Source organism: Pteronotus mesoamericanus, unplaced genomic scaffold (assembly GCF_021234165.1).
Source record: "Pteronotus mesoamericanus isolate MK-2021 breed Mesoamerican mustached bat unplaced genomic scaffold, CSHL_Meso_final scaffold_651, whole genome shotgun sequence".
NCBI classification, from domain to species: domain Eukaryota; kingdom Metazoa; phylum Chordata; class Mammalia; order Chiroptera; family Mormoopidae; genus Pteronotus; species Pteronotus mesoamericanus.
The window spans coordinates 41,630,537-41,642,849 of NW_026555325.1; the positions used below are offsets into that span (position 1 = coordinate 41,630,537).

Genomic DNA, 12,313 nt, shown 5'->3' on the forward strand with positions numbered 1-12,313 from the left:
CAATGCCCTTAAAAATGGCAGAGCAGTCAGCTGGAAGCTCTCCCAATAATGCGCAGTCAACCTATAAGGACCGCGCTAACTACAGCTAGAATTCTCATTGTGGGAAGTTAGGTGACTTTAGCTAGATCTCTAATACACATACAGAGAACTTCCTAGGTGAAATTGATACTAAAAACAAGCTCAGTACTTGGAATTTTAAATATGCATACACATATATATAATACATATACATGCGCACTTGTGTGTGTATCTCAGGTTTTAATACTTCTCATGTAGTTGAGAGCAGCTATTATATTTAAATGACAAATAACTGGTTTTCTACTTTTATTTTCTGTATTTCACATTAAACATAAAATAAAGGCTTACCTTAACTTTTTTACCAAGTCGATCCTTCCATTTTTCAGCAATAGAACCTTCTACCAACAGTAATCTGCAATTTTTAAGAAGCATTTTTGAAAAATTAAAACATTACTGAAAAATACAAGGAATCATTGCAAAGACCACTTACCTGTTTATTCTAGAATAGAATGACCAACTTTTAGAACAGTAACTCTTAACTATTTGGGAGTCATAGACCCCTTTAAGAACAAATGAAGTTGTGACTCCTCCCCTCAGAAAAATACACACCCACAAATTGTACATGTATACTTTCTATCCAATACATGCAATCGAGGGTCCCCCAGAAGGTAGACAACCTCCAAGAACCCCAGAGTAAGATCTCTAAAGAAGTGCAGTTAAGAACAGGACAGGTATAGAAATTATTCCAAATCCTTAAGGAGTGAATTACCTGGAGCGTTCCTCGTCTTCATAGCCCATGATGATATACTCCTCGTTAACATTAAGTGGAGGACACAGGCAGCCAGAGCTGGTATACAGGTTAACGGTGTCTCTTGGAATGTTTACCAGAGAGGACTTTAGAATCTCCTTCACCTCAACTACAGCAGTCACATCATGGCATTTGGTCTTTATCTCTTTAATTTTAGCCCGAATGACTGGATAAAAGACAATAAAGCTGATATAGTAATGTGATACAAAATAGGTGCCACATTCAAAAAAGAAAAGTGAGCTTGTTGCCAGTCAATTCTTCTCTGCTTGATGCTCGAAGGAGAGGGAAAGTCAGCCAGATATTTTCGTCTTAGATGGCAATGAGTGACCCACTATATAACACACCTGTCCCCTTAACATTCAGCCCCAATTCCCTTCTATTTTGGGTGCACATATGTGTATTTTCATGTGCACATACGTATGTATGTATTCCATTGAGAGAAATTCATTTAGATAATCAAAGGTTGGGTGTCATTTTCCTCCAAAATTTCATTCTGTTGTTTTTTTAAAAGATTTTATTTATTTATTTTTAGATAGGGGAAGGAAGGGAGAGAGGGAGAGAAACATCAGTGTGCTGCTGCCTCTCACACACCCACTACTGACTTGGCCCACAACCCAGGCATGTGCCCTAGACTGGGAATCAAACCTGCGACCCTTCAAATTTCATTTTGGGATGTGTATATGTATGTCTGCAGTCTCAACTGCTGCCAACAGGAATTTAAATTTTGTTAATTTCATTATATGTAAAGCTCTGGTACTTTGTTTTCTTATCAATATTTTTTTAATCAGGACTACTAATAGATTTTCTAAAGAGTTGGCAGTCTCTTTAGTGTTATAAAGTTACCTTGTTCTACTGTGTCTCCAAACTGGTTCTGCAATCTTTTCACCTTCCTCCTTTTAGCTTACTGTTTATAGATACCTGCTCTTTTTCTCCTTGGTTTCAGTACAGATTTTGTTTTCACTCTCCTGTAGGTATTCTACATTTCTTTTTGAGTAAAAATGGTTACTGTGAGACCTTGTTTCCTCCATCTGCTTTCAAGCCAGTCACCAGCGTTCCTTTCCCTCACGTGCTACGGAATACAGTCTAACATGTCGATGGCGCGACTCTGCCTCTCCCAATGGATATACGCACACCCAGGAGGTCTCACAAGTGGTGGCTTCACTTTCAGATTTAAAGACAAACGGCCCTAAAAATAATCGATTCAGTTACAAAGTTGAAGTTTTGACTCATAAGTTAGCAAGTACAACTCTGCTTCTTTCCTGTTTCTCTACTTTGGAGGGGCTCAATTCTTTAGATTCCTACTTCTGGTATACAAGCTTTTTTTTTTTAAGGGGGAGTTTGAAAAAGCTTATGAAGTAACAAATGTCAATTTGTAAGAAACCAATGGCTTTTTCCCAGGCATCCTTATTGCTCCAGTTAAGTAGCCATGGATGTTATACAGAGAAAAACATGACATATCCAAATGAATCCACTTTTTGAAAGCCTCTTAAGCACGTAGCAGCAAACCACTTTCATCTGAGCCCCTTCCCACATATTTTAAGCATTTGGGGCTCTAAAAGAATGGAAAAAAGTAATCCAGGAAAATACAAAGCCAGCTACTAAGCCCCATCAATGCCCCAATTCCATACAGAAACTTGTTTAATAACATCCCACCAGTACAACATACACTAGAAATTAAGTTACTAAATCTAAAAACTTTAAAATTAAAGCCTCATTTTTGCTTCACTGGTATTTTAATTTTCAGAAAATTTGGTGTCTCAAGTATGAGAACTTAGAGCGAGCAAAACTCAACTGCCCAGCTGTCCCTGCTTGGTGTGATTTGTGAGCAAAGGAACCCCTTTCTATCCGTGTTCTCTCTATTCTGTATTTTAACAAAAGATAAGATTTCCCTTTTGAAATGTTATTTGGGAGAATCAGATGATAAATTCACAGCCCCAGCTAGCAGACATTTTTTTGTGTCCTGGTTTATGTGAATGTGCTTCATAGCATCCATCAACTATTAGAGATTAGTGAACTGTGCAAATGTTCTCAAACTAATGATTTATTTACCCAGTATGGCTACTATTTTCATTAGAAATTTTTAGCACATGTACCCACTCCAAAATAAATATCTCTCCACAAGACTTACTTTATTATTCAAGTAATTTTGTTAAAGCTCAAGAGATTTTGCTTGAATTAATTCTGAATGAAGTAGAGGTTTTGTCTGAATTATCAATTGCTTTCACCCCCACTTTGTTTTCACAGTAGACATGTAGATATTTAAGAAAAATAAAAATCAACATATTTTGGAATTTAAAATTTTTTTTCAGAGTTTTTTTCTTCTACTTCATCATTGGAGTGCCTGTCTTCCCCAAAGAAGTTCTAAGTAAGCTCCAGACAAGTAAAAATCCTTAAACTGTAAGCAACCTGGTTACTATTGTTTGGCTGAGAAAGAAATTATCTTCTTTCATTAATTGTCATCTGTATCTTATAATATTTATTCATCTATCTTGTTGAAGCCATTCTTTCTATGACTTGTAACCGCAAGTATTTTGACTTTTAACAAAAGTAACAGCGCCAGCCACTGAAGCACTAAGAAAGCTGGAAAAAGTAAAAATTGATTAAGTAAAATAAATACAAATTCAATGGAATTTCCCTGATACAACATTTTTATTATGACTTTGTTTTTTATATAATTGCACTTAAAAGTTCAAATATCATTTTTCAATCTCCTAAAAATTAAGAACTCCCTCTTCATGTGACTTTTCATACCTGACCTTTCAACCTTGGAAGTATATCCACCATCAGCTAAGAGAAACTAGATTCCTCTTACGGTGAGTAGTAAGCAAAAAGTAAAAAAATTGAATCCATTGAAGAAACACTTGGGAAACTATTCGCATTTGTTTTAAAGACATGTACCAACTTTGAGAATTTTCTACTTTATACCTTTTAATACCTTTGAACACAGTATGTTCAAAGACATTAAAGATTACTATTACTGAGTTTTACTCATTTATATCCTTCTGATTCCCATAAGTATGAAAGTAGAAATAAATCTGCTATATATGTCCTATAGCCTCTAAAATAGGGCACCATAAATTCAATAGCAAAGCTTTATTTTAATAATAAAGTTCCCTTCAAAAATCTATTTAATTGCCATGTTTTTTCATTGACTCAGCATCAAGAGTATCCTCCAGAGATAGCAACATGACTTTATTAATCTCATAGGTGCTAGGAAAAAGGTGACAATAAAATGCTAAAATGCAGATAGAATACAGCAAATATTGATTTGTCCCTTATTTTATCAACTGGAAAACTCTATTAACTGACTCTTCTAAAATACTGGTGATCGAAATTTGTGACTCTGAAGCACATCAGTACCCAAAAGTACATTGTGAATAATCAAAGAAAGGGTAACCTAGGTTTCATAATCACTAATAAAATAAGAATAATTCACCTCATGGGGCAGCTGAGAAATTATGTTTTGTATGGAAACCTCCCAGCACAGCACCTGGCACCAACACAGCAGGCTTTTGCTCCCTCAGTTAAGTGTGTTGGCAACATTTGAATTGATAGCTCTTTAATTAATATTTTATCAGCATGTCACATTTCTAGGTTAAGCTAGATAACAAAACATTTCCTTAATTGAATATTAACAACGTGTTTAAGTGTTCCCTTCCAACCCTGTCAATCTTTTCCATAAGACTGAGAGATTGAAGAAACCAAATTTAACCTTATTAACCGCCCCTTATGCATCAAAATGTTTCACTGTTTGCCACAGTGAAGCTGAACTTGAAGCACCGCTCATGCTCAGACCCTCCTCAGGCTCTAGGGAGTGGGGGGTCCCTCCCTTCTAGTTTAAATGTATCTTTGTGCCCTTAATCACATGGTTCTATGATGCCAGCATTGCTGTCTGATATGCTTCAAAATCAATGCTTTCTTAAGAATTTTGCCCACATCAGACATTTTAATTATTTGGGGCAGGTATGCTCTTGAAAGTTGTCCTTGTTTATTTGTTTTTAAGTCTTCTTCTTGAACTGCTCTATTACACACACACACACACACACACACACACACACACACACACACACATCCCATTCTTAACACAGCAATTTATAGGTCAACCATGAAGCTGTCCTTACCATAGTTGTAATTGTTTCTGAAATAGGTCTTCTGTGTAGCTCTAATAGGCTTACATTTGCAGCGTTCTGAAAAAAATACAACATTTTATATGTAAGCAAAATTTAAACATTAGCTTTCATTTATTTATTCACATTTGTTTTGTTGATTAAATCCAATTTGGTGTCAAGAAGGTTCTTACTGACTCTATGTGGTGGATCTGTTTCTCTAGAATTACATTCATATTTATTCTATCTACATAGACTTTTTTCAATATCACTAGGCTCGTTAAGTTCCTACTATCTAATAAGCCACCCAAATCCTGAGAAAATAACTTTTCACTGCCATGCATGAGGTGAACCTGACCACTGAATCCTGAAAGAGGATACTTAGTGCTCCTGGAAGTAAAATCAATGCCTACTGAGAGGCAACTTCATTCTTATGTTCAGATAACTGGTTTACTCCTTAGAATACCACCTGCATTCATATACACTTTACAGATGACACAGCTTTCCTCCAAATATTAGTTCCTGGATCTAAAAGCAATTCAATGAGATAAGCAGGTCCTAGTACAACCTAGTGAATTTACTGAAGTTTTTGAGAAGAGAGGCCATGAGCCCATTCATAGACTGAGTAACTGCTATTTAACTCAATGGTATTTTTATGTTTCGTGAATGAAGTTGCTATGTGCATATTTTGAAATGAGAAACTTCATGATTTTTAAATATCTGATGAGTAGTAACCAGAACATAGAAGTTCTAATTATTTCAAAATGTTTTATATATAGGAGAAACCACTTAACAGCTTGGAAAGTAGATTACTATATTGTTAACAGAATACTTAACCAAAAAATTATGTATGTCATATATGCATCATAGCTATGGTGGGCTGTTCATCATTAAAGTCAATGTAAGAATAGGAAATAGTATACAATTATCTTAGAAAACATTTAGTTTGTGTAAAGATTTCTTTAAAATAGTGTCACTGAGAAAACTTTATTTAAAATGAAATGGTATATGTTTCTTCTACTTTGACACAGAAAAAGGAAGAAAGCACACATGAATCAGAGAAAGCAAGCCAACAAAAATATTTTGTTTAAACTGTGTTTCATATTAGCATGGAAACCAATAAAAGGCAGACACTTTTGTTGACCACATGATACTATGTTTTTGAATCAAAATAAATTTTAATTACAGTCAAAGTTATAGACAACATGCTTTAAAGTGGTGGCACCAAAGAGAAGAGCACCCTTACTATCAGTTGTTAAGCTCTAGAAATCCGCAACTCCACTGGGGACAACAACCCAGTGGCAGCAACAACCTCTGTTCTCACCCACAACGGAGGCAAGAATCTTCTTATTGCTACACATAGCATTTCCCCTGTTCTGCAGATAATTTTTCACACACAATTTCTGCAGAATAAATATTTCAAGCCAATAAATAATGGGTAATATCTGAGCTTGTTGCTATTTTAAAGAAGATTCCTCCAATAATAACTTCTATATTAGCAGAACATTTGTATTCCTATTTAAAAGAAAATGGGAAATTATCAGTTCTACTGTATAGTTTTATTTTGTACAGAAATGTTACACATTTTTTTAAAGGAGATAGTCTTGAGGTAAGACTATTTCTGAAGCTTTACAAATCCTCACACATCTATGGATAAGGGCTTGTGTTTTTCTGTCATTTAAAAACAGATATCTATTTATTTAAAAAATGCATGTAGATATATTACAATATATTTGTAATTCCTCAGAAATTTGCATGTTCTCTAATAAAAATTCTTGGCAAAAATATATCATCACTGGATTGAGTCTAATATGATGTCATTATCACATAACTTTGTACAGAGCATGAACAAATGGATTCCATAAAACCTCCCCAGTAGAGATTTTTCAGAAATTTTATCATAAAGTGATTTAGGAAAATTTCAAGTAAGTATTTACATAACTATATATACACAACTACATATACATATCGAGACCAATTCCTAATAGCTAATGAGCTAAGCAATTAATATTCTTGGGACAAAATTTTATTCATCCTCAATGCACTTATTTCTGCTGGCCGCGGCAGCGGCAATGCCATAACGTAGATGTGGCTCTTTCCATGTTCTTACCTGTCGCTATTGCTATAAGCAATGATCTGTCTTGTTGAAGTAACCAGTAGCTCAATGAAATAACAGGGTAATAAGGAGGAGTGGAATTTTATATCTGTAAGGTTCAAATACGGAACTTCCTTTCACTTACTTATGCTAACTAACCCAAACATCCATGAAAAGTGTGTCTCAGATCAACGGGTCCAGAGGATTATCCTTTTAATGTTTATACACACACACACCCCCCCACACATTCCCCGAAAGCCCAAGAACTGGAAAATTGCAAATAATCATAGAGAGATGCACTGTACATATTATTTGTTATTACATTTTTTTGTACCTGAAACCCTAAATCTGATTGTAGCAGCTTTTTTGTTTCCTACCAGCAGTTGATTTCTCAGACTTTTTATTGGGCCACTAGTATTATCATCATTTCTACTTTAATTCACTAACAAATTTGATGAGTCTTCCTCTCCAGCTTCCCAATAGAAAAGACTTACAAATTTTATAGAGACAAAATAAAATCTACTGACTTGCTTGCATTTCACTGTTGAGAAGAAAGGCTTATAAAGAAATTGCCTTTGTGCTCTTCTCTAAGGGAAAAAATATGATAAAGAAGCTGGCAGCAACAAAATAAGAAGTGGCCAAGAGTTCTTCAAAGGTGGGGAAGGTTTTAATATTAGCAACTCATTCACCTCAGAGTCTAGGATTAAACAGAACACTCGGATTGTGGAACAGTGTGCCCTCCTGCATCCCACACGCACCCATGGGCCACGACGAGGAAACTGTCTTGAGCAGCTTTCCCTCACATCCTTTTGGACACTCCCCTGAAATTAAATGATCCCCTGCTTCTCTGCTAATGAAACTGAAGACTGTTTATCACCCTACTAGAAGCATGGGCTTATCGCCCTAGTACAAATATGAGTTTGCAAAATTAACATGCCCAGAGCTCCAAAGACCTTGGTCTGCACTGCAGGGGAGGTGCCTGAGAGGAAAGTGATCACATCCTTTATTTAGTTTTCTGCTCATAAAAATCGGCTCATTTATTGGAAACACATAAAGATAATATTATTTTAAAGGGTCATATGGTTTTACAAGCTCTAAAGAATTATAAGTACCCAAAACAATAATAAAACTTGATTCTCACTGGACCTTCACTATTTAATGCAACCTTGTTTGCATTCAAGCTGAAGTGTGATATGACTTCCAAACTAACCCTGACCTTTGTTTGAATCTGACTTCTCTTGGGTGTCATCCAGAGCTGTAAGACTATAATTAACTTTTTGAGATTTCAAAACTGTTATACCCTTTTGTGTACCCTGACTTCAGAATACCACTATCTATGAAATGAGTATTTAAAGGAAAAGACCTTAGACCTGTGCTCAGGATTTATTGTCAAAAAGTAGGGGGGAAAGAAGAAAATACAGTTCTATTTATGTTACAATTCCCACTGTAATTCTCTTAAGACTGACTCCACTCTGATCAGAATTTAAATAATTTTAATTTGTACCAAATATACTCACTGTATGTTTTATATCCTGGCATTTGACCCTAGAAGCCACTTTTTCCTCTTTGTCTCCATTTTGAGACACATTGGAGCAGACCACAAATTTTAAAAACAGATGTAAAAATAAATTTGTTATGATTCAAAACTCTATATCCTTAACTATGACTTCTTTACTGAGATCCAGATCTATATTTTTAACTGCTTGTAAGCATGCCCTTAAGTAATTTTAAACATACATCAATGTCCTTCACACCATGTCCTATGGAGATAGTCTCTTCTGATGCTACAACCTGGGGATGTCCATGTTCCTCTAAATATGAGAAAGGAAAAAAGAACTAACATTGGTTGAGCCCTTTCAGTCACTTACATGTTAATTCATTCTACAAATATAGTAGAGCATCTGCTATATGCCAAGCTCTGTACTAGGCATGAAGGACACCTGATGGGCACACAATGCAAGATGAGATACAGACATTAAACAAATAATTACACCTAAAATCATTTATTTTCATATGTGATGAATGCTATGAAAGAAAAGTACAACATGCAAAGAGAATATGTAACTTGATGATCTAAACTAGGCTGGTTTTCAAAGTCTTCTGAGAAAAAAAAACTTTAAGCTTAAAACCTGAAAGATGAATTGTAATTTTGTAGGGAAGAACAACATCTTAATGTGTAAGACAGCAAAGAAGTTCATTAAGGAGACTGAGAAGGAGCATCCAATGACAGAAACTGAAAAAGCTGAAAGAAGAGGGTGTTCCAAGAGAAAAGGAAAGCAGTCCTCTGTGTTAAAAGACCCTCCAAGTTCAAATGAGTTAAGAGAGAAAGGGGTCCATAAAATCCAATCATCAAGCAGAGGAGAGGACTCTGAAAAAAGGGGAGACAAGAACTCTGAAAGTCAGAAGGACACTTTACCCAGCCTACAAGGAGAGAAAGGAGAGAGGGGTATAGACATTGACAAGTGCATACATCTGCTCCTGGTATGATGAGAAAACCTCTGATGGCTTTTGCTTCCTCACTGAATGATGAAGTGACGTTATCAGCTGCAGGAAATGAGGGGCCAAGAAAGACATGGTATGGAAGTGTAGGGAAAGAAGAAAGGTAAGAAAGAAGAAAGAAAGGTTATTTTATTAAGCAGAAAGGCAACCTTTTCATAGAATAAAGGTAGGACTGATAGGCACCTTTAATAGTGTGTGTTTTAATTTTATCTTCAACTTAAAGTGAAACCCGTCACCCCAATTGAGTTATTTTCTCTGGCAAGTAGGGTTGGGACTTTGCCAGGTGAATATGGCAGAACAAAAGAAAAGCAAGGGAATTGAGGGTATTTTCAAGAGAATGATTATTACAGTACACCACGAAATATCGGGCAGACAAGGAAATTAGTGCTAAACAGATAAATAGGCAGTCTCCACGATTTTGAGCAACTCCGCTGGAATGAAAAGAAATGGTAGGCAAAGAGTAGGATACCTGAAACGAACATTCGAGTGCTGGTGCTGCTGCTAGATGGCAAAGTCCAGAAAGTGCCCATGGAAAGAGATGGCTGGAGTAGAACAGACAAGCAGGTTCATGAAGTGACGTCAACACATAGATGGATGATCTACTTTATAATCAACATGAACAAAATGGCATCATAAATGAGTGCCATTATGTTGTTCAGATAGCCCTTAATGGAATGTGGGAAATATATCATTTGGCCTTCCAGAAGTTCAGTTTCACTACTCTTCTAGAAATAAAGAGATTGTAAAATATGCCTAGATTTTACCACAAGACCACCTTCCCTCTTACCAAAATTGCAAGACATGAAATGAACACTTTATTAAAATACAGGAGATCTCATTCCTAAGGCCTGATATAAAACATAGAATCCTAGTGTTCTGATCTCAATGATGAAAGAAATTTTAATGAACGTGTCTCCTGTAGAAATAGAAACCAAGCAGATCTATACAACAAAGTAGATATACAAGGTCTATCCAGAAGGTATCCAGCCATGTAATATGAAAAATAGAGACACTTATTGAAGAAGATACAAGATACAAGAAACATTGTACATAGGACAATGACACCTCGGACCCCTTTAAAGTAGGTACCTTGGGACCTCACACAGTTCTCTCAATCGCCATCAGCTGCCTCATCACATTTTCCTGAATTTCATCAACAGTTTGAAATCTCTTCCTTTTCAAAGATGACTTTAGTTTTGGGAAAAACCAGAAGTCACAGGGCACCATATCTGGGCTGTAAGAGGGCTGATTCACCTGGCAGATTTGAAGTTTTGTCAAAAATACTCTGCAGAGCCATGATACATGAGTGGGCACATGGTCATGATAAAGCTACCAGTCACCAGTTGCCCATAGCTGTGGTCTTCTGAAATATCTGAATAGCTTCCATGGAAGAATGTTCAAGCTTAACGCAAAATTTGATGCAGATTTGTTGCTCTACTCAGTCATTTTGAATGTGATGGCCACACAGTACACATGCTCACTCAACAGCATCTACCGCCCCCACTGACTAGTATAGTGAAGTCATCATTGTTCACGCATGCGCATTCCAGTCCACTCTCCTTGGCTGCCAGGTTACATCAATGTCACACAAGCTGTTCTCATTATATTAACAGTTCGACTTGCTCTGGATAGGACTTGTATTACTACTTAAAGCTGTGTCTACTTAAGTAGACCTATACTACTGCAGAAAAGTCCAGAAAACACCATGGTTAAAAAGATAGACTTTTATTGTAGACACAGCTGGGTTTGAGTCTAGGATCCACCCCTTACTATTTATGTGACCTTTAATATCTAAAAAGTAGCATCATGTAAAGTCACTGGGAGAATTAAATGAGATAATATACATAAAATACTTATCACAGTGCCTGGTATATCGTGCCCCATAAATGTCAGATTTCAATATGCTCAAGATTCACTGGGATTCGTAATCCAACATTTAAACATATTATCTAATGAGTAAGAGAAGTAGTATTTTTCCAGGCTCCTTGCCAGCTACAGAACTATAGTACCTACAAAAAGTCAGAAAAACAATCAGATTTTCTCCATAGTGCCTGATTCTGCCATTTTGATTCAGGCAGGCCATGCTAATTTCTGTCCTGATGTAGAGAGTCCATTTGAGCTATCATGTACATATCCTAAATTTGGAGGACCAAGTTTAGCAAGCCCAAATGACCATGTGTGTGACTACTCTAATGACATTATAGTGCTGGAGAATAGTACTGAGTAATCACTCACTGAACTGAATGTTAGCTATTATTAGTAGTACTATAGAAACAAACCAAAAAGATCTGAAGATAATTTATGCAAATTCAAAGCAATTTATAAAGCGAAAGAGACCATTTTTGAACAAAAAAAAAATCATCTATAAGCTTGAAAAGAAAATTTGAATTTTTTCCTAGAGATAGAAACTTTTAATTTCTATTTATTACATTTAGTTTTGGGGAGAACTATATAATAAAGGATAGAATTTAGAAATTATATTGGTATTATGCTCACAGAAGGGTGTACTATTACACAATTTTTTTAAAAAGTGATATACATACAGAACTAAACAAATAAACCTCAAAAACATTAAGCAAAAACAGCCAGAATAAGTACTGTATAATTCCATTTACATGTGTCTGAAAACAGACACTGATCTATAGTAGCAATTTTCAACCATTTTCCTCTCACAGCACATATAAACTAATCTCTAAAATTATGCAGCACACCAAAAAATACATTTTTGCCAGTCTGACAAAAAATAGGTATAGTTTCGATTCATGCACACCAGGTGGTTATGACTGT

General features: G+C 35.8%; 1 protein-coding gene across 1 annotated transcript in view; it reads right to left on the reverse strand.

The window, feature by feature from the left end:
* FRZB (frizzled related protein) overlaps window positions 1-12,313 on the reverse strand; it is a 32,348-nt gene that overhangs the window by 4,152 nt on the left and 15,883 nt on the right. The window contains exons 3-5 of the mRNA XM_054562392.1: window positions 4,948-5,013; window positions 788-992; window positions 367-430 (exon numbers count right to left, since the gene is read on the reverse strand). Coding sequence (XP_054418367.1) covers window positions 367-430; window positions 788-992; window positions 4,948-5,013 — 335 coding nt within the window. The remainder of the gene's footprint in view (window positions 1-366; window positions 431-787; window positions 993-4,947; window positions 5,014-12,313) is intronic.